The sequence below is a fragment of the Macaca thibetana genome, chromosome 19 (assembly GCF_024542745.1).
Source record: "Macaca thibetana thibetana isolate TM-01 chromosome 19, ASM2454274v1, whole genome shotgun sequence".
NCBI classification, from domain to species: Eukaryota; Metazoa; Chordata; class Mammalia; order Primates; family Cercopithecidae; genus Macaca; species Macaca thibetana.
In genome coordinates, this window is record NC_065596.1 from 5,350,581 (window position 1) to 5,372,804 (window position 22,224).

Here is a 22,224-nt window from a genome sequence, read left to right on the forward strand (position 1 = left end):
CTCAAAATTCTGGGCTCAAGCAGTCCTCCAGCCTTAGCCTCCCACGTAGCTGGGACTACAGGCACACACCAAGCCACTATCCCTGGCTGGACTCAGGTCTTCAACACTTCCCACCTGGTTCCTTCTGTCCCTTCCCCACTCAGGAGGGGTGAGCCACTGTCCCCATGACAGTGATCAATGGCTGTGGAGGTCCAGCTGAGCATACAGCCCCTGCCACCTCCAGCAGCGCCACTGCCACATGCACGGTGTTACACATAGAGGATGCAAACCCTTCACCCAGTTACCCACCCTTGTGTTCTGAGGACCTCCCCGACAATGACTCTGGCCTTCCTCCCACATGGGCTGAAGAACCGCCTACTCACTGGCACCCCAACCCCACACATCCGGACCGGGACCAGGGACTGAGCAGGAGGGAAAGAGTCAAAGCAGCAGGTACCCTGGAGGAAACTGAGGCATGGCCAGAGAGAAAGAACCTTCCCAGCCTTTGGATCTCACCCTCACGGTGACAAGAAGTCAGGCCAGTCCCTGATATCAGTGCCCACAGACTAAGCACCCAGTGTGAGGTCCATTAAATTATGGGTTGCTTTCTAAGACTGGGAGCCCCCAGGGTCACTGGTGAGACTGGTTCGGCTTCTCCATCCCAGGGAGACTGCACTTTTGCCCTCCACCACGAGGTGGCGTGCGATAGTGCGCTTAAGATTCAGCACTTGCCAAGGCCCGGGGGCTCACGCCTGTAAACCCAGCACTTTGGGAGGCCGAAGCGGGCGGATCACCTGAAATCGGGAGTTCGAGACCAGCCTGATGAACACGGAGAACCTCGTCGCTACTAAAAATACAAAATTAGCGAGGCATGGTGGCCCATGCCTGTAATCCCAGCTACTCGGGAGGCTGAGGCAGGAGAATCACTTGAACCAGGGAGGCGGAAGTTGCGGTGAGCCAAGATCGCACCATTATACTCCAGCCTGGGCAACAAGAGGGAAACTCCGTCTCAAGGAAAAAAAAAAAAAAAAAAAAAACATAATAAAATGTAAAAATGAAAAGGTAGTTACACGGGCCCCCCACACAGGAACCCACCCCCATAAAGATACTCAGACACTTGGTCATACCCAATATATGTCTACACTCAGGCAGACACACTCATCCACAGAAAGACAAACGGCAAAACCCAGGCACGAACACCAGAAGCCCTTTCCTTCTAGCGGTGAAATAAAGAACATCAGATCCCTGAAGCTGACATTTGGTCCTTGATCCAGCCATGCCTGAAGCTGACCCTACAGCTAGTATTTTCTGTCACATGAGCCATAAACTTTCCTTTTTTTTGCTTGAACCTATTTTAGTTGATATTTTGTGGAGCACAGCCAGAGTCCTGGCTGATAGAGATGAATAAAGCACTTGCCAGGTGAAAAATATTGAGGCATTCTTTTTTGGTTTTGTTTTGTTTTTATTTTAAGATTGAGGCATTCCTGAAGGCATTGCAAGATGTAGGATATTTACAAAAGCCTGGAGGTATGACAGAGCATGGTGGGTGCAAGCTGTACTATTAGGTGCACCACAGTGCTAGCAGCAGATTTAAGTCAGGCAGAGGGGTCTGGATTCAGTCTGAGTACTTAGCCTACTTGGTACTTAGGAATACTAAGTACTTAGTCTACTAAGTAGGAGCCGTTGAATGTTCTTGATGGGGGGGGGAGTTCTCTCAGAAATGTCCCTTAGGTGGGAATAAATGATTTCGCTGCAAACCTTTGAAATAAGTTTAGGTAAGAGAAGACTGAGCCTTCAGAGAGGTGGGCCACGCAGGCCTCCCAGACACAATCTTGACTTTGATCGCTCAGAACCAGCGTGTCTGAACTACAATTTCCGGCATGCAACGCGAGCGGCCTCCTAGTCCCTGGTGACTTGCCGGCTCAAAACACGCTGATTGGTTGCACGGGATGCTCGTCAGATCAGAGTCGGGCTCTAATTGGTCGAGTTCCCGTGGAGGGCCCGGAGCCCCAGGCCGGTGGGTCCGTGTACCGCGCTCCCGCAAGCGCCATGGTGAGCGAGCGTCTTGCGAAGTGGGGGGCTCTGCAGGGCCGGGGTCCAGCCGAGGGGGTCCAGGGAGACACTGAGGGAATGTGGTCTCTTCTTGGGGATTGGAGGCTCTGAGGGATTCGGGGGCACGCTGAAGGCCGTGTGTCCCTGTCTGGGGGCCCTGCTCTCGCTGCAGGACCTCCGAAGGAGTCGACGGGGGTCGTACCCAGGGAGACTAGAAGCCCTTAAGCGTTCTGGGGATTCCGCTCTCTGGAGACCTTTTAGGGGTTTGGGGTCCTGCTATGGGGTCGTGGTCCCACAGAGGGGACTGCGGACCTCAGCACATTTGGAACCTTGTTAAGGCGGTGTGGGGGCCTGTTGGGGTCCACTCTGGGTACAGGGGTCCTGCAGGAGCGTGGGGGCCGCGCCGACGGGATCCATCAGGGGTCCCTTCTATATCGGGGTGTGTGCAACGGGCAGGGGAAGCCGTGGGAAGTGGACTCAGGAGGTCTGGGTGGCCTCAGGGCGGGCAAAGTTCTCAGAGTGGGAGACAGGACAGTTGGAACCTTCACGTCTCACTCAGCTCTGGGTTCAACCCACTGAGTATGTTCTTAAAACTTAGCCCAGCCCCAGGGGATCAGGCTGGTGCGGGTAGATGGGGGACTCCCACAACCCTGACGCGACTGGCCTGGGCAGAGAGAGGGACGTGGAACTGGAGAACTGGAGGGTCCCTGCCTGGGACCATCCCCGATGAGGGGTGCTGGAGATGGCCCTGAAGGAAGGGCCCTGATGGCCGGGATTATTGAAAGTGGGACGTTGTCCCAGGCGCAGGTGCAGGACGCCGTAGGAGATGAGGGCGCGGGCTCCCGGGAATGAGATGGAGGGAAGTTGCATTGATTTTATCAGGGTTCTTGGGTTCAAGGATCGTAAATCCAGTAAAGGGAAAAGAAGGAGCTGATGGAAGACTCAAGAAAATCCTTGGAGATGTCTGCGGAGCCCTGACCTTGAGATAGGAGGCTGGCTGGAGGGCAGGGCTATCAGAACATCCCAGGACAGACCTCTAGAAGCCTTAGGTGAAGAGATACACCCCTCCACCACCTTTTCCCTTAGGGGGTTTTGGGAGGTGGTGGGGTCATTGATGAAGAGCCCAAAGGTCCAGGAAGACCTCTGAGACTCCAGTGGTTGGGCGCAGTGAGGGCTGAGGAGAGAGCTGAGCCATGGGGAGGTGGAGGGGGGGTCTGTAGCTATGCCTGCAGGGTGCAGAACCGAGTTGGGGGCTGACTGTGAGACTGGTAAAGGCCTGAACCACCTGGAAGGGTATGGGATGATGGGTGAGTGTTGGGGTCTCTCAGGAGAGCCTGGAGGAGCCTACTGGTTGAGCTCAGCAGAGAGGTCTGGGCTGGAGGTGTTACTGTGCTAAGGTTGTGATGGGTTGGTGGATTGGGTGGTTAAAACCCTGGCAGGTCACAGGAGAGAGGTCCGAGAGAGAGAAGAAAAACAGACTGGTGAGTGGCAGGGCAGGTGGCTCACTGGCTTGCAGGGGCTCATGGGCTGGCACTCATGGTCCTTAAGTGCCAGCCAGCCAACCAGCCAGTGTGCACTAGGGTCCGGGGGAGGGTGAGCAATGAGGATGTAGAGATGAGAAAGATGGCGCCACCAACCTCATTACTGAAAAAAGATTTCTGGTCTCAGTTTATAAGTGACAGGCACAGAGAAAATGTCCTATTAGTCTGTTATTTTATTTATTTTTATTTTTTTATGATTATTATTTTGTTTTGAGACAGAGTCCCACTCTGTTGCTCAGGCTGGAGTGCAATGGCGCAATCTCGACTCACTGCAACCTCTACCTCCCGGGTTCAAGCAATTCTCCTGCCTCAGCCTCCCGAGTAGCTGGGATTACAGGCATGTGCCACCATGCCGCTAATTTTTGTATTTTTAGTAGAGACAAGGTTTCACCATGTTGACCAGGTTGGTCTCAAACTCCTGACCTCAAGTGATCAGCCCGCCTCAGCCTCCCAAAGTGCTGGGATTACAGGCATGAGCCACCGTGCCTGGCCTCAGCAGTCGTTTCGAATTACCATGCTAGGCCCGGTATCCATCACATTAGGGTTTTTCTGAGTAAATTTAGCTTATTTATGCCTGATTAAAGGATTATTTTAATAATTAATTTTAGTATTAAACTTTATTTCATTTTGATTATGACACCAGAATACTAGTAGACAGCTCTCCTGAGCACATAATTTTACATAATTATGTAATTACTGGCAGCAAATGGGTATTTACTGCATTCAAGCAGGAAAACCCAGCTTCACCACAGACTGATTCTTCTAAAATGTTTAAAAATAAGTATATGAAAATGTGTTCTGAATTAAGAACTGGGTGAGAAAATTCCTAATTTAAAAAAAAAAAAAGTCATAGCTGGGTGTGTTAGTGCATGACTGTGGTCCTAGCTACTCAGTAGGTTGAGGTGGAAGGATCACTTGATCCCAGGAGTTTGAGACCAGCCTGGGCAACATAGCAAGACCCCATCTCTAAAAATAAAAATAGGCCTGACACAGTGGCTCATGCCTGTAATCCCAACAGTTTGGGAAGCCAAGGCGGGAGGACTGCTTGAGCCTAGGTGTTCAAGACCAGCCTGGGCGACATGGAGAAACCCTATCTCTACAAAATAGTCAAAAATCAGCTGGGTGTGTTGGCGGGTGCCTGTAATCCCAGCTACTAGGGAGGCTGATGTGGGAGAATCACTTGAACCTGGGAGGTTGAGGCTGCAGTGAGCACCCCACCATGTCACTGCACTCCAGCCTGGGTGGCAGAGCAAGACCCTATTCTCCCCACCACCACTCCCCTGACAAAACACACACACACACACACCACACACACACACACACACACACACACAAATAAAAATAAATAAGCTCACCACACTCAGACATGTAGGTCTTCACATCAAAACAGGAGGTGGCCAGGAGCATAGATGCCCTTTCAAGGAGGTTAATTACAAAGGGAAGGAGAGGGAGGAGGGTGATGGAACCATCAGGGATCATTTAAGGTGGGAGACACTTAGGGGAAGGAGCTACCGGGGGAAGGAGAAAGCTAGAAGCTCAACCAGGAGGCAGTGGCTCCCAAGGTGGGAGTGCAGAAGGCGGTGGGAGTTGCTTGCACTGAGTGTGGCGACCTCGTGGTTAGGGGCTGGAAGGTGGTGGTGAGGAATACAGGAGGCTACATAGGAAGCACCCATTTCCAGATGAGAAAAGTGAGACTCCAGGAAAGTAATATTATACCTGAATCCATAGTGGAGGCAGGAGGCGAACCCCATGGTCTCCACTGCCCTACACTCCAGCTAGGTGGTGATGGGGGGGGGGGTGCTGCTGATCTCTGACGTGAGAGGGCAGGGCCAGGCCAGGTGAGTCCAGGCTCACCCCAGGACTCTCCCCTAAGAAGCTGCTAGAGCCTAAGAGGCTCGCCCTTCCCCCATCGGGCCTGGCTTCTCTATAAATAGCCTGGGTTCCTAGGGAGGGAGGGAGCTTGTGACCCTCTGGCAGGTGCTGCCAGTCACGTCCCCTCCCCCCAGGCGGTCCTCGGAGTGCAGCTGGTGGTGACCCTGCTCACTGCCACCCTCATGCACAGGCTGGCGCCGCACTGCTCCTTCGCGCGCTGGCTGCTCTGCAACGGCAGGTGAGTCGTGTCCCGGCGGTGGGAGGGGCCCCGCGGAACCACGCCCCCTTCTGGCTCCCTACGCTCCCCCTCACAAATTGCACGCCCTCGATCTTGGTTAGTGGGTGATGGGGGGAAAGACGTTGTTGAGGTGTAATTGAAGTACAACAAACTGTATATATTTGTTTTTTCTTTTTCTTTTTAGAGACAGGGTCTCATTGTTACCCAGCTTGTAGTGCAGTGGTCTGATCATAGCTCACTGCAACCTCAACCTTCTGGGCTCAGGTGGCCCTCCTGCCTGAACCTCCTGAGTAGCTGGGACTACAGGTGTGCACCACCGTGCCCAGACAATTTTTTTTTTTTTTTTTTTTTTGAGACGGAGTCTCGCTGTGTCTCCCAGGCTGGAGTGCAGTGGCGTGATCTCGGCTCACTGCAAGCTCCGCCTCCCGGGTTCACGCCATTCTCCCGCCTTAGCCTCCCAAGTAGCTGAGACTACAGGCGCCCGCCACCACGCCTGGCTAGTTTTTTGTATTTTTAGTAGAGACGGGGTTTCACCATGTTAGCCAGGATAGTCTCGATCTCCTGACCTCGTGATCCACCCGCCTCGGCCTCCCAAAGTGCTGGGATTACAGGCTTGAGCCACCGCGCCCGGCCACAGTTTTTTAACTTTTAATAGAGATGGGGTCTTGCTAAGTTGCCCAGGCTGGTCTCAAACTCCTGGGCTCAAGCGATCCTACCACTTTGACCTCCTAAAGTGCTAGGATTACAGGCGTGAGACCCTATGCCTGACACAAACTGTATATATTTGACGTATACAGTTGGACCTGTTTTGACAGATGTACACATGGGTGGAACCATCGCCACACTCCCCACTCTTCCTGCCTCCCTGTAACCCAGCCTTCCTTCCACCCCTGCACCTGCTAGAGCTCGCCTGCTCTGGTTTTTGTCCCTGTGTGGGTCTCTGATGCTTTCTGAGAATCTGGTGGTAACTGAATTCTCTCCTGAGAAAAATGTATGTGACAAAAACAAAGGCAAAAAAACGCGTCAGAGATGATGGCTCAGGCCCATAATCCCAACACTGGGGGAAGCCAAGGTGGGAGGATCACTTGACCCAGGAGTTTGAGACCAGCCTGGGCAACATGGCAAGACCGCGTCTCTACAAAAAATTTTAAAAATTAGCCGGGTATGGTGGCTCACGCCTGTGATCCCAGCTAATCAGGAGTCTGAGGCGGGAGGATCATTTGAGCCCAGAAGGTCGAGTCTGCCGTGAGCTGAGATGGCGCCACTGTACTCTAGCCTGGGCGACCGACCAAGGCCTTCTCTCAAAAACAAAAACAGAAAGCCAGGCGAGGTGGCTCACGCCTGTAATCCCAGCCCTTTGGGAGGCTGAGGCGGGTGTATCACTTGAGGTCAGGAGTTTGAGACCAGCCTGGCCAACATAGTGAAACCCTGTCCCTACTAAAAATACAAAAATTAGCTGGGCATCGTGGTGCATGCCGGTAGTCCCAGCTCCTCGGGAGGTTGAGGCAGGAGAATCACTTGAACCCGGGAAGTGGAGGTTGCAATGAGCCAAGATCGTGCCACTGCACTCCAGGCTGGGCGACAGAGCAAGACTCTGTCTCAGAAAGAAAAGGAAAAAGAAGATAAAAGTTGCACACACCTGCTTCCCCAGGAGAGTTAGCCAGCAGATTCAGGGGTATCCAAGCCTCCTGAGCCCACTCAGCCTAGATCTGTTGGCCTCACGATTTCCCCAGAATTTCCCCATGCTGTACCCTCACCTACCTCCCAGTGTTCCCCTGAACTAGGCTACCCTCTAACTAGAATCCCTGGATTTGAGGTTCACTGCCTCAACCTGCCAGCCCCATATCTGAGCTTCCCTGACTGCCCGTCCTTGCTCTCAGTCTGTTCCGATACAAGCACCCGTCCGAGGAGGAGCTTCGGGCTCTGGCGGGGAAGCCGAGGCCCAGAGGCAGGAAAGAGCGGTGAGTGAACTGGGCCCCATCCCCAGCCTTGGGTGGGTGGCTCCTCCCCAGGGACGGCCTCACCCTTGCTCAGGGGGCTCTGGGCTAAGGGACACAGGACTGGCCTACCCACACTTCCAGACTCTGATCTGGGCACAGGTGAACTGGGAGACCCTAGTCCAAGGAGATGATCACTGTCAAGTTAGCATCTGTTTCCTAGCAGTTTGCTCTAGCCAGTCCTGTGGGTGGTGGTGGTGGGGGTCCTCACATCCCAGTGTGCAGAAGAGCCGAGGCTATAGGAAGTGATGGTCTCCAGGCCAACTGCTCTGAGCTCTGAGGGTGGCTGGCCCCAGTGGGATGTGTGCTTACCAGCCCCCTTGCTTGTCACCATCCTCCCAGGTGGGCCAATGGCCTTAGTGAGGAGAAGCCACTGTCTGTGCCCCGAGATGCCCCATTCCAGCTGGAGACCTGCCCCCTCACAACTGTGGATGCCCTGGGTAATAGCCCAGTCCCGTCCCTAAACTCCACGCCCTCAGCCCTGAAGGTCCCCACACCCTCATGGGGGTGGGGAGGATTTGAAGGAGGAGTATGCTGTTGGGAGGGGAGCGGGCTGGGCCCCAGGGCTGAGCAGAGTGCCCCCCGCAGTCCTGCACTTCTTCCTGGAGTACCAGTGGTTCGTGGACTTTGCTGTGTACTCGGGTGGCGTGTACCTCTTCACAGAGGCCTACTACTACGTGCTGGGTCCAGCCAAGGAGACTAACATTGCCGTGTTCTGGTGCCTGCTCACAGTGGTCTTCTCCATGTATCCTTCCTCTCTGCTCCCTGCCAGAGGGGCAGATGGGAGCAGGACCCGAGCTACGCTGGCTCCCCTAAACTGGGGTGGCAGTTTTCACCTGCTGTGCCACAAACTTCCCCAAGCTTGGTGGCATGAAGCAGACATTTTATGTGCTCTGGTTCTGTGGGTGAACAGACTGGGCGGGGCTCAGCAAGTCGGTTAATCTCCACTCCACATGATCATGCCATTCAGTGGCAGTAGAAATGCCAGGAGGCAAGAGGGAATGCCTTGCCCAAAGTCACCCACCCCATCCCTTTTCTTTCTACCACATTCTCCTTGTGTAAGGAAATCACCAGGCCAGTCCACAATCAAGGCCAAGAAAGAGATGGCCCCTTGGCAAAATTTTAAAAAATGTATACTCCAGGCATGGTGGCTCACACTTGTAATCCCAGCACTTTGGGAGGCTGAGGCAGGCGGATCACCTGAGGTCTGGAGTTCGAGACCAGCCTGGCCAACATGGTGAAACCCCATCTCTACTAAAAGTACAAAAATTAGCCGGGCACAGTGGCTCATGCCTGTAATCCCAGCACTTTGGGAGGCCAAGGTGGGTGGATCACCTGAGGTCAGGAGTTCAAGACCAGCCTGACCAACATGGAGAAACCCCTTCTCTACTAAAAATACAAAAATTAGCCAGGCATGGTGGTGCATGCCTGTAATCCCAGTTACTTAGGAGCCTGAGGCAGGAGAATCGCTTGAACCCGGGAGGTAGAGGTTGCAGTTAGCCGAGATCATGCTATTGCACTCCAGCCTGGGTGACAAGAGTGAATTCCTTCCCCCCCCCCCAAATTTTATATATACACACACACACACACACATATGTATGTATGTATGTGTATGTATATGTGTATATGTATATATATTTGTTGTTGTTGAGATGGGATCTTGCTTTGTTGCCTAGGCTGGTCCTGACTGGCTTCAAGTGATTCTCCTGCTTTGGCCTCCCAAAGAGAGCAAACATATGACTTTAGGGACCCAAGTTTGAGGAAGCACAGAAAGAATGCCACTCCTGTGACTCTTGGAGAGGGAAACCTGTCTCAAAATCCACTGGTTCCCCAGATTCCCATGCTTTTTTTTTTTTTTTTTTTTTTTTTTTTTGAGATGGAGTTTTGCTCTTGTTGCCCAGGCTGGAGTGCAGTGGCATGATTTAGGCACTACAACCTCCGTCTCCCGGGTTCAAGTGATTCTCCTGCCTCAGCCTCCCAAGTAGCTGGGATTACAGGCATGCACTACCGTGTCTGGCCCCAATGCTGCATTTTGAGGGCAGATTGGAGATGAAGCCCTTCTATATCTGATTGCTTTTCCAAGGGATGTGAAGTAGGTGAGGTGGGTGAAAGAGGCAGGATCACCCAGGGCGGGAGGCTGAACAGACATGGTGGCCTGATGAGGCCATCTCCCACTCAACAGGAACCCCCAGTTTACATCCTGATCTGGGATCCAGCACCCCAAACCCGAACTCCTCTAGGTCATCCCCAAGGCCTGTTTGTGCAGCAGTGCTTGTTCCCGGGAGTTCCCAGGTGGGGTGTGGTGAAATGGGCAGAGTGGGGCAGTGGCAACTGAGGCCTCCTTAGCTCTAGCCTCCAGCAAGATGTTCCTGACAGTGACACGGCTGTACTTCAGTGCCGAGGAGGGGGGTGAGCGCTCTGTCTGCCTCACCTTTGCCTTCCTCTTCCTGCTGCTGGCCATGCTGGTACAGGTGGTGCGGGAGGACACCCTCGAGCTGGGCCTGGAGCCTGGTAAGTGCAGCCCCCAACGTGGGGGCGCCACAGCTGTCACTCCCTCATGTAATCTGACCAGGCTGGTTTCACTGGCTCGGTGTCCAGCATGAATAGGTAAAGGAGTGGGCTCCTGGGGTGAAGACAGCCCCCATTAGTGACTATCTCAACTCCTGAACCTCATTGGGCTTTGGGGAAGAGAGGACCTTCCCTTTCTCACTGTCTCTGATGGATACTCATGGCTATAGCTCTTCTTTCTTTTTCTTTTTTTTTTTTTGAGATGGAGTCTCACTTTTGTCACCCAGGCAGGAGTTCAGTGGCATGATCTCAGCTCACTGCAACCTCTGCCTCCTGCATTCAAGTGATTCTCCTGCCTCAGCCTCCCAAGCTGGGATTATGGGTGCACACCACCAAGCCTGGCTAATTTTTTTATTTTTAGTAAAGATGGGGTTTCACCATGTTGGCCAGGCTGGTCTCAAACTCCTGACCTCAGGTGACCCACCCACCTCAGCCTCCCCAAGTGCTGGGATTACAGGTGTGAGCCACTATGTGTGGCCTCTTTTTTTCTTTTTTTTTTTTTTTTTTTTTAATTTTTTTTTTTTTTTTGAGACGGAGTCTCGCTCTGCCGCCCAGGCTGGAGTGCAGTGGCCGGATCTCAGCTCACTGCAAGCTCCGCCTCCTGGGTTCCCGCCATTCTCCTGCCTCAGCCTCCCGAGTAGCTGGGACCACAGGCGCCCGCCACCTCGCCCGGCTAGTTTTTTTGTATTTTTTAGTAGAGACGGGGTTTCACCGTGTTAGCCAGGATGGTCTCGCTCTCCTGACCTCGTGATCCGCCCGTCTCGGTCTCCCAAAGTGCTGGGATTACAGGCGTGAGCCACCGCGCCCGGCTCTTTTTTTCATTTTTTAAAAAAATTATTTATTTATTTATTTTTATTGAGACAGGGTCTCATTGTGTTGCCCAGGCTGGTCTCACACTCCTGAGCTCAAGCGATCTGCCCACCTCAGCCTCCCAAAGTGCTGGTATTACAGGTGTGAGCCACCATGCCTGGCCTCTTAAATGATCCTTTTAACATAGAATTTGTACCTCATCACTTCTCTGCCTGGCACCACACTCCCTGGGTCTTAGAAGACCATAGTCCTCACCATGGCCCACATGACCCTGCTGACTGTTTGAGTTTTACCTTCTCCAATTCTCCCTGCCTTTCAGTTTTTAAAATTATATATGTTTGATATATACAAAGAAGATGTGTATGTCAATTATAAAGCAAAATAATAATATGAGTACCTGCAAACCTACCCCTCAAATAAGAAGTAGGTGGGGTAGTGACTGCACCAATCTCCCAGGGGGCAGTAAGGTTTAAATGAATCAGGATCCATAGATAGGGCTTGATTTTTGCCAACCTAGTCCTCATCATGTGGAATGATGCCCTCTGTGGCCTTAACATGCATTTCTCTGATTACCAGGGAAGTTGAGCACCTTTTCCTGTTTATTCATGATTCATGTCTCTTCTATGAAATTTCTGTGAAATGCCTGTTCACGTTGTTGCCCATTTTTGTATCTTTTTTCTCTTTGAATTTTTTTTCATTGTGGTAAAATAGACAAAACATAAAATTCACCATCTTAACCATTTTTAAATGTGCAGCTCAGTGGCATTAAGTATATTTAGATGGCCGAGCGTGGTGGCTCATGTCTATAATCCCAGCACTTTGGGAGGCTGAGGCAGGCAGATCACCTGAGGTTGGGAGTTTGAGACCAGCCTGCTCAACATGGAGAAACCCTAAATTTTGTCTCTACTAAAAATACAAAATTAGCCGGATGTGGTGACACACGCCTGTAATCCCAGCTACTTGGGAGGCTGAGGCAGGAGAATTGCTTGAACCTGGGAAGCGGAGGTTGTGGTGAGCCAAGATCGAGCCATGGCACTCCAGCCTGGGCAACAAGAGTAAAACTCCATCTCAAAAAAAAAAAAAAAGATAGGCCAGGCGTGGTGGCTCATGTGTGTAATCCCAGCACTTTGGGAGGCTGAGGCAGGCAGATCACAAGGTCAGGAGATCAAGACCATCCTGGCTAACATGGTGAAACCCCGTCTCTACTAAAAATACAAAAAATTAGCTGGGCGTAGTGGTGGGCACCTGTAGTCCCAGCTACTTGGGAGGCTGAGGCAGGAGAATGGTGTGAACCCAGGAGGCAGAGCTTGCAGTGAGATGAGATCACGCCACTGCACTCCAGCCTGGGAGACAGAGCGAGACTCTGTCTCAAAAAAAAAAAAAGTCTATTTAGATTATTGTGGAACCATCACCACCATCCATCTCCACAACTCTTTCCTCTTGCAAAACTGAAACTCCATCCCATTAAACACTAACTCCCTGTTCCTCCTTCTGCAGCCCCTGATACCCACCATTTTATGTCCTGTCTCTGTGAATGTGACCACTCTGGGTTCCTCATATAGGTGGCATCATACAGTATTTGTCCTTTTGTGATGGGCTCATTTCAGTTAGCACAATGTCCTCAAATCATATCCATGTTGTAGCAGGTGTTAGATTTTTTTTCTTTTTTTGAGACAGGATCTCACTGTGTCATCTAGGCTGGAGTGCAGTGGTGCAATCACAACTCACTGCAGCCTTGACCTCCAGGGCTCAAGTGATCTCCCACCTCAGCCTTCCAAGTAGCTGGGACCACAGTCACATGCCACCATGCCTGGCTAATTTTTACTTTTTTGTCTGTAGAGATGGGGTCTTGCTATGCTTCCCAGTCTGGTCTCAAACTCCTGGCCTTGAGCAATCCTCTCACCTCAGCCTCCCAAAGTGCTAGGATAACAGGCGTGAGCCACTGTGCCCAGCCAGAATTCCATTTTTAAGACTGAACAGTATTTCATTGTCTGGATGGAACACATTTTGTTTATTTGTCCACGGATGAACATTTGCTTGGGTTGTTTCCAACTTTTGGCTTTTTGACTAATACTGCTGTGAACCTGAGTGTACAAGTATCTCTTTGAGACTCCATTTTCAGTTTTGGAGGGGATATATCCAGAAGTGGAACTGCTGGATTATATGATAATTCTACTTTTAATTTTTTGAGGAACTGCCATACCGTTTTATACAGCAGCTGAACCATTTTATTTTATTTTTGAGACAGAGTCTCATTCTGTTGCCCAGGCTGGAGTGCAGTGGTGGCATGATCTCCACTCACTGCAACCTCCGCCTCCTGGATTCAAATGATTCTCATGCCTCAGGCTCCCGAGTAGCTGGGACTATAGGCTCCTACCACCACACCCAGCTAAAAATTTTTTTTTTTTTTTTTTTTTTTTTTTGGTCTTGAACTTTTGACCTCAGGCGATCTGCCCATCTTGGCCTCCCAAAGTGCTGGGATTACAGGTGTGAGTCACCGTGCCCAGCCACACCCAGATAATTTTTGTATTTTTAATAGAGACGGATTTTGCCATGTTGCCCAGGCTGGTCTCAAACTCTTGAACTCAAGCAGTGTGCCAGCCTCGGCCTTCCAAAGTGCTGGGATTATAGGCATGCACCACTGTGCCTGGCCCATTTTATATATTATATTCCCAGCAGCAGTGCACAAGTGCACAATTTCTCCACTTCATTGCCAATACTTGTTTTCTTTTTCTTTTCACTTGACCACTATTTGCATTATTTTCTGTCTGCATACATGCATCACACTTTCTTTGCTGAGCCATTGAATGTAGTTGTAAGCGTCACCTCTAGTATCTTGATGAATGTTATTTAATTATTTTAGTTGATATTTGTTTTGAAAAATATCCTTCCCTAAAATCAGAAAGTCATTCTATATTTTATTCTAAAATATTTCGGCCAGGCGTGGTGGCTCATGCCTGTAATCCCAACACTTTGGGAGGCCGAGGCGGGTGGATTGCCTGAGGTCTGGAGTTCAAGACTAGCCTGGTCAACATGGTGAAACCCCATCTGTAGTAAAAATACAAAAAGCAGCTGGGCGAGGTGGCGTGCACCTGTAATAGCTACTCTGGAGGCTGAGGCAGGAGAATCGCTTGAACCCAGGAGGCGGAGGTTGCAGTAAGCCAAAATCGCGTCATTGCACTCTAGCCTGGGCGACAAGAGCAAGACTCCATCTTAAAAATAAATAAAATAAAATAAAATAAAATATTTCAACTTTTACATTTTATATAAGCTCCTAAACTCCTCACTGTCGCTGATGGACAGTGATATTAATTTTTGTGTTATGATGTAGGGGTCAAATTTGAGTGTCTCCATGGACTAACCTTGCTAAAGAATTATATTTTTAGGCCGGGCGTGGTGGCTCACGCCTGTAATCCCAGCACTTTGGGAGGCCGAGGCGGGTGGATCACGAGGTCAGGAGATCGAGACCATCCTAGCTAACACGGTGAAACCCCGTCTCTACTAAAAATGCAAAAAATTAGCCAGGTGTGGTGGTGGGCGCCTGTAGTCCCAGCTACTTGGGAGGCTGAGGCAGGAGAATGGCATGAACCCGGGAGGCAGAGCTTGCAGTGAGCCGAGATCACGCCACTGTACTTCAGCCTGGGCGACTGAGCAAGACTCTGTCTCAAAAAAAAAAAAAAAAAAAAAAAAAAAAAGAATTGTATTTTTATTGAATTCCAGGTTCTTTTTGGTTTTCTTTTGTCTTGTCTGATCTTTCCCTTTTGGTGTGACTAGGACCTCTGGATTTTAGAACAGTAGTGATGTACCTCCTTTTCTTGTTTCCAATTTCTCAGTTAGCTACTTGGCTCATAAATTTTCAGTCTTTTCTAAGTTTATAGCATATATAGCATTTAATGTTATACATATTTTATCAGGTCTCTCACTTTTGTTCACCTAATTTTTTTTTTTTTTGCTTTTTGGAGGTTTTTTTTGAGATAGAGTTTTGCTCTTGTCACTCAGGCTGGAGTGCAATTGTGCAATCTCAGCTCACTGCAACCTCTGCCTCCTAGGTTCAAGTGATTCTCCTGCCTTAGCCTCCTGAGTAGCTGGGATTACAGGTGCATGCCACCACGCCTGGCTAATTTTTGTATTTTTAGTAGAGAAGAGGTTTCACCATGTTGGCCAGGCTGGTCTCAAACTCCTGACCTCAGGTGATCCACCTGCCTTGGCTTCCCAAAGTTCTGGGATTACAGGTGTGAGCCATCACGCCCGACAGTTCACCCAAGTTTTGGTTGATATTTTTTATTGTTCTGTTTGGGATGTTTTAACATTTCCCTTCTGATTTCTGTAGAGATGGGGTCTTGCTATGCTTTGACCTATGGATTATTAAAGATTTTTAAATTTTTCAAACATAGACCTTTAAAAAATACATATTTATTTCTAGCTCAATTGCACAGATGGTCTATTTGAAATAATTTATTTAAAATTTGGTAAGGTTTGCCCTATGGCCTGGAACGTGATCAGATTTTGTGACTGTTCCATGTTTTCTTGACATATTCTGTTGTTGTGTTGCCTTTTTTCACGTGTTGTAATTGAAGGACATATTCTCTGGCTCTATGAGTTTAATAAATTCAAATCTCCATCTTGCCTAACCTTTTGTCTGTGACATATCAGTCAGCAGAAGTCAGTCTCCCTCTGGGACAACAGAGCTCTCAATTTCCTTATCAATTCTGTCAATGTTTTCTTTATATATTTTACAGCCTATTCACAAGGTGTTCACAGATTTAGAACTGCTACATTTTCCTGGTGAATCAGCCATTTTATCATGATGTATGGACCCCTTCTATCTTCTAATACTACTTCTTTTTTACTTCTCTTTTTTTTTTTCTTTTTTTTCGAGATGGAGTTTTGCTCTTGTTGCCCAGGCTGGAGTGCAATGGCGCAACCTCTGCCTCCTGGGTTCAAGTGGTTCTCCTGCCTCAGCCTCCCAAGTAGCTGGTATTACCTGCCACTATGCCCAGCTAATTTTTGTATTTTTAGTAGAGCCAGGGTTTCACCATGTTGGCCAAACTGGTCTTGAACTCCTGACCTTGTGATCCACCTGCCTCGGCCTCCCAAAGTGCTAGAGTTACAGGTGTGAGCCACCACGCCCGGCCTATTCTAATACTACTTCTTAGTCCAGTTTGGCTGGTAGTAGTGTAGCCTTTCTAGCTTGCTTTTTTTTTTTTTTTTTTTTTTTTTTTTTTTTGAGACGGAGTCTCGCTCTGTCGCCCAGGCTGGAGTGCAGTGGCCGGATCTCAGCTCACTGCAAGCTCCACCTCCCAGGTTTATGCCATTCTCCTGCCTCGGCCTCCCGAATAGCTGGGACTACAGGCGCCCGCCACCTCGCCCGGCTAGTTTTTTGTATTTTTTAGTAGAGATGGGGTTTCACCATGCTAGCCAGGATGGTCTCGATCTCCTGACCTCGTGATCCGCCCGTCTCGGCCTCCCAAAGTGCTGGGATTACAGGCGTGAGCCACCGTGCCCGGCCGCTTGCTTTCTTTTGATTAGTATTTGCTGTATCTTTTTAACATCCCTTTACTTTCAATCTTCCAGTGACTTTATGTCAAGGTATGTCATCTTTTAAAAAAACATGTAGCTGGATATTTTCAATGTAGTCTGATAGTCTTTGTCATGTAACTTTAAAGTTTAGTCTACTTACATTTATTGTGATAACTGACATTTGACTTTGTTTCTACCATCTTACTTTTTTGCTTTCTATTTGTTCCTTTTCTGTTGTTGCAGTTGACATTAGCTGTCAGCCTAATTGTTGTTCCTTTATAGGTGAAATGTCTTAACTCCCCGGCTGCTTTGTGATTTTTTTGTTTTTGGTGTTCTGCAGTTTCACTCCATTGTGTCTAGGTATGGATTTCTTTTTATTTACATGGTTTGATATACTTTGTGTGTGTCTTTCATTCTGCAAACTTCTCAACTATTCTCTTCCAGTAATTCCTTTTATTCTTCATTCCTTCTCTTCCCTACCTCTGGGGCTCTGATTTGATTTGCATTGGACTTTCTGTTCTGTCTTCCTTATTCTCTTAGCCTCTCTCTTCGTATTTCTCACCTACTTTTCTGAGTTGGAATCTGAGTGATTTCTTCAGATCTGTCTTCCAGTTCATCAGTTCCTCCTTTGGCTGTTCCTAATGTGCTGTTTAACAATCTATTATTTCAACACTTACATTTTCCCTTTAGAAGAGTTTAATTTGGTTCCTTTGCAATTCTACCCAGTCATCTGAAGGTAGTCTCATGTCACCTGTTCTGTGATTACAGCTTTCATTTCCTTAGTCATCTGACACATAATTGACAGCACCAAGTTCTGAAGTCTTTGAGGCCTAAACTTGACTGTTGTTTTTCTGTTAACTCTCCTTTATGGCGATTTGTTTCCTTATGCATTTGTTGATTTTGCCTGTGAGCTCATATGAATTTTCTCCTTTTTTTTTTTTTTTTTTTTTTTTTTTTGACAAAGTTTCACTCTGTGCTGGAGTGCAATGGCATGATCTCAGCTCACTGCAACCTCCACATCCTGGGCCCAACCCATCCTCCCACCTCAGCCTTCAGAGTAGTTGGGACTACAGGCGTGCACCACCACTCCTGGTTTTGTATTTTTTGTAGAGATGGGGGTTTTGCCATGTTGCCTAGGCTGGTCTCGAACTTGTGAGCTCAAATGATCCACCCGCCTTGGCCTCCCAAAGTGCTGAGTTACAGGTGCGAGCCACTGCACAATCTTGAGTCCTGAACTGAGGATTCCTTCCTCCAGGAGGACTTTGGTTTTCTCCCGCAGGAGTCCTTCATCCCCCTCCAGATTCCTTCTATAACCTAGGGAGCTCAGGCTCAACAGATACCCCTGAATGTTCCCAGCCCAATCAGGAGTATCTGCCTGGTACATTCTGTTTCTTTTTCTTTGAGTCTGAGTTTCACTCTTATCCCCCAGGCTAGAGTGCAATGGTGCGGTCTAGGCTCACCGCAACCTCCGCCCCCCAGGTTCAAGCGATTCTCCTGCCTCAAGTAGCTGGGATTACAGGCACCTGCCACCACGCCCAGCTAATTTTTGTATTTTAAGTAGAGACAGGGTTTCACTATGTTGGCCAGGCTTGTCTCAAACTCCTGATCACAGGTGATCCGCCTGCCTCGGCCTCTCAAAGTGCTGAAGGCGTGAGCCAACACACTGACCTTGTTTCTTGTAAAGAGTGCTGTGTAACTAGAGCACAAAGTTGTCCTTATGCCTGGCACAGGGCCTGGTGCATTCCTACTTGGGGAGCAAATGGATGCTTGAGGGATGGGGGATTAGGGAACAGAGTGGCCTCAGAGACCCTAGGAATTCACTCTATTCGGTCCTCTTCTTATCGTCCCCAGGCCTGGCCAGCATGACCCAGAACTTGGAGCCACTTCTGAAGAAGCAGGACTGGGACTGGGTGTGAGTCCTGGGAATGGGGGAGGGGAGCAAGGGCAGGATGGGACCCTCCCAGGGTCCCCCAGGCAAGCTTGTGACCTGGTGTTCTCCTAGGCTCCCTGTGGCCAAGCTGGCTATCCGTGTGGGGCTGGCGGTGGTGGGCTCTGTGCTGGGTGCCTTCCTCACCTTCCCAGGCCTACGGCTGGCCCAGACCCACCGGGACGCGCTGACCATGTCGGAGGACCGGCCCATGCTGCAGTTACGTGGGTCGCTTGGTGGGTGGGGGGATTAGGGGCCCTAAAGGAGGGGCTGGGGAAGAGGGGGTGCCCAGGCCTCACTCTCTCCTGCTGTCACCCCCTAGGTTCCTCCTGCACACCAGCTTCCTGTCTCCCCTGTTCATCCTGTGGCTCTGGACAAAGCCCATTGCACGGGACTTCCTGCACCAGCCGCCGTTTGGGGAAAGGCCCTTCTCCCTGTGCGTATCGGGTGGGGCTCCCCTGGGTGCTCCAACCTCTGAGACTCAGGGAGGAACCTGGGGAAGATCCTGGGGGGTGAGGGGCGGCCTTCCTAGCCCCTTACCCCGCCCCGCTCCGCACAGGCTGTCCGACTCTGCCTTCGACTCCGGGCGCCTTTGGCTGCTGGTAGTGCTGTGCCTGCTGCGGCTTGCGGTGACCCGGCCCCACCTGCAGGCCTACCTGTGCCTGGCCAAGGCCCGCGTGGAGCAGCTGCGAAGGGAGGCTGGCCGCATCGAAGCCCGTGAAATCCAGCGGAGGGTATGGACGCCCCGATGACCTAGGCCAGAGGGAACTTGGGGCTGAGGGCAGGGTTCCTAGTCCTTTGGGCGTGGAGTCCTCCCAAACCCAGAAGGCTTCCTGCTGTAGCCACCCCTGTTACCTGCCCACAGGTGGTCCGGGTCTACTGCTACGTGACCGTGGTGAGCTTGCAGTACCTGACGCCGCTCATCCTCACCCTCAACTGCACACTCCTGCTCAAGACGCTGGGTGAGATGCTGCCGTGTGGAGGTGGAGGAGGGCGGGGCTGGAAGATAAAACAGTGAAGTTGGAGTCTTGGGGAGGCCGGGGGGAGGAGGCGGGGCCTGGGCAGGGGGTGGGGACTGTGGTGAGGCAGGTTCTGAGCAGGAGGTGGAGTTTGGGATGGGGTTTGCCTTAGGAGGTGGAGCCTGAGGAGGGTTGGCTCTTGGCAGGAGGTGGGGCCTGGGAAGGGGGCGGGGACTGTGGTGGGGCAGGTTATGAGCAGGAGGTGGAGTTTGGGATGGGGTGTGCCTTAGGAGGTGGAGCCTGGGGAGGGGTTGGGTCTTGGCAGGAGGTGGGGCCTGGGTAGGGGGAAGGGCATGTAGTGAGGCAGGAACTGAGCAGGAGGTGGGGCCAGGGATAAGGCTTGCCTTGGACAGGTGGCGGCGCCTGAGGGGGTGGAGACCCGGCAGGAGGTGGAGTCTGAGACAGGGGTGGGAGTGTCTGGAGGAATGGGCCCGGCCCCTCATGCCAGCCCTGCCCCTCACCCCCTCCCCCATTTCTCCACTCATACCTCGCTTCATCCTCTTCTCCTAGGAGGCTATTCCTGGGGCCTGGGCCCAGCCCCTCTACTATCCCCCAACCCATCCTCAGCCAGTGCTGCCTCCATCGGCTTTGGGGAGGACGAGGTCCAGCAGACTGCAGCGCGGATCGCCGGGGCCCTGGGTGGCCTGCTCACGCCCCTCTTCCTCCGCGGCATCCTGGCCTACCTCATCTGGTGGACGGCGGCCTGCCAGCTGCTCTGCAGCCTCTTCGGCCTCTACTTCCACCAGCACTTGGCAGGCTCCTAGCTGCCTGCAGATCCTCCTGTGGCGCTGAGGTCTTGTCCTGGGTCAGCAGGACACTAGCCTGCCCCCTCTGTGTGTGCCCTCGTGTCCCCAGCAGCAAGGTGGGGCCGGACTCCCTGCTGTTCCCTTCACCGCAGTGCCTGAGCCGCGGCCCCCCCTTGGACGCCGAGTTTCTGCCTCAGAACTGTCTCTCCTGGGCCCAGCAGCATGAGGGTCCCGAGGCCATTGTCTCCGAAGCGTGTGTGTCAGGTTTGAGTGGTGGGGGTGATGCCGGCTGCTCTTCTGAACAAATAAAGGAGCACGCCGATTTTTACAAACAGGGTGTGAGTGGTTTGGAACTTGGGCGTGTGCAGGGTGGTAGCTGCCTTGCACATCCCTGTGGCACCTGCCCGGGTGCAGGGTGCGGGCTGCGCAGGAGGGAGAAAGGATCAGGACTGAGAGGGGAGCAAAGGTCTGGGAGGAGAAGGGAAAGCAAGGAGGAGGCCAGGCACGGCAGCTCGCGCCTGCAATCCCAAATCCCAGCACTTTGGGAGGCCAAAGCGGGCAGATCACTTGAGGCCAGCAGTTCGAGAACAGCCTGGTCAACGCATGGTGAAACCCCATCTCTACTAAAAATACAAAAAGTAGGCATGGTGGCGCATGCCTATAGTTCCAGCTACTGAGAATAATGATCCTGAAGAGTCGCTTGAACCTGAGAGGTGGAAGCTGCAGTGAGCCAAGATCGCGTCACACTCCAGCCTGCGTGACAGAGTAAAACTCTGTCTCAAAAAAAAAGAAAAGGAGGAAAAAGAGAAGAAATACAAGTGTCCCAGGAAAAGTCCAAAAGCAGGATGGAAGAGACCAGAAATCAGAGGAAGGTGGAGTCCTAGCTGAGAGTGCAGGTGGCCTGGGACGGGCAGGCAGGTGAGAGAAATGCCTCATGAGGGAGTGCCAGGAGAAGGTTAGACGGGCAGGGAAACCTCAGGGGAAAACCTGTTTGAATAAATGGGAGGGCGGGGAGCCCACGGTGATGCCAGCATCTGCCACAGGTATGCAGGTGACTTTGTATAGAGGTCACACACAGGGAGGGGCATATTGAGGTCTTTGTGACCCAGGGAAGGGACGTGGGGCCTTCGTGGACTCTGAAGTTGTCCTGTAGCTGTGACTCCGGGGTGTGTGCACATGTGTGTTACAATGTAAGGTGCAGGCTGGGTGCCGTGGCTCACGCCTGTAACCCAGCACTTTGGGAGGCTGAGGCGGGCCAATCACCTGAGGTCAGGAGTTCAAGACCAGCCTGGCCAACATGGTGAAACCCTGTCTCTACTAAAAATACCAAAAAAATTAGCCAGGCATGGCGGCACACACTTTGTAATCCCAGCTACTCGAGAGGCTGAGACAGGAGAATCGCATGAACCTGGGAAGCGGAGGTTGCAGTGAGCCAAGATCATGCCACTGCACTCCAGTCTGGGTGACGAAGTGAGACTCTGTCTCAAAACAAAAACAATGTAAGGTGCATATGTAACCTTTTTGTATAAGTAAGATGTATACAGACAGTTCCCTGACTTAGAAGGGTTTAAGATTTTTCTTTTTTAAAAATTTCATCGGGCTGGGTATGCTGGCTCACACCTGTAATCCCAGCACTTTGAGAGGCCGAGGCAGAAGGATCGCTTGAGCCCAGGAAGTTTGAGACCAGCCTGGGCAACATACCACGACCTCCTCTCTACTAAAGATTAAAAAAAAATTAGCTAGACATGGTGGTGTACACCTGTAGTCCCAGCTACGTGGGAGGCTGAGGCAGAAGGATCTCTTGAGCCCGGGAGTTTGAAGCTGCAGTGAGCCGTGATCACGCCACTGCACTCCAGCCTCGATGACAGAGTGAGACCCTGTCTCAAGAAAAGCCACAGAAAGAGCTGACACGCAGTGGCTCCCAGAACAGGCATCAGGAGATGCCCTTTCAGTGA

General features: G+C 51.2%; 1 protein-coding gene across 4 annotated transcripts; it reads left to right on the forward strand.

The window, feature by feature from the left end:
• Positions 1-1,961: 1,961 nt before the first annotated feature.
• Positions 1,962-20,597, forward strand: TMEM161A (transmembrane protein 161A). 4 transcript variants are annotated; one of them, XM_050769649.1, is made up of 13 exons: positions 1,988-2,031; positions 2,914-3,080; positions 5,579-5,682; positions 7,563-7,643; positions 8,022-8,119; positions 8,268-8,424; positions 10,039-10,190; positions 18,429-18,489; positions 18,580-18,723; positions 18,827-18,940; positions 19,064-19,238; positions 19,370-19,466; positions 20,034-20,597. In XM_050769649.1, exons 3-13 carry the CDS (start codon positions 5,627-5,629, stop codon positions 20,285-20,287), a joined length of 1,389 nt encoding a protein of 462 aa, XP_050625606.1. In that variant the 5' UTR covers positions 1,988-2,031; positions 2,914-3,080; positions 5,579-5,626; the 3' UTR covers positions 20,288-20,597. The 4 variants fall into 4 exon arrangements, with proteins under 4 accessions (XP_050625605.1, XP_050625607.1, XP_050625608.1 ...); XM_050769648.1 differs by lacking the exon at positions 2,914-3,080 and having other exon boundaries at positions 1,962-2,031; XM_050769650.1 differs by lacking the exon at positions 2,914-3,080 and having other exon boundaries at positions 1,979-2,031; positions 8,343-8,424.
• The last annotated feature ends 1,627 nt before the right edge of the window (positions 20,598-22,224 follow it).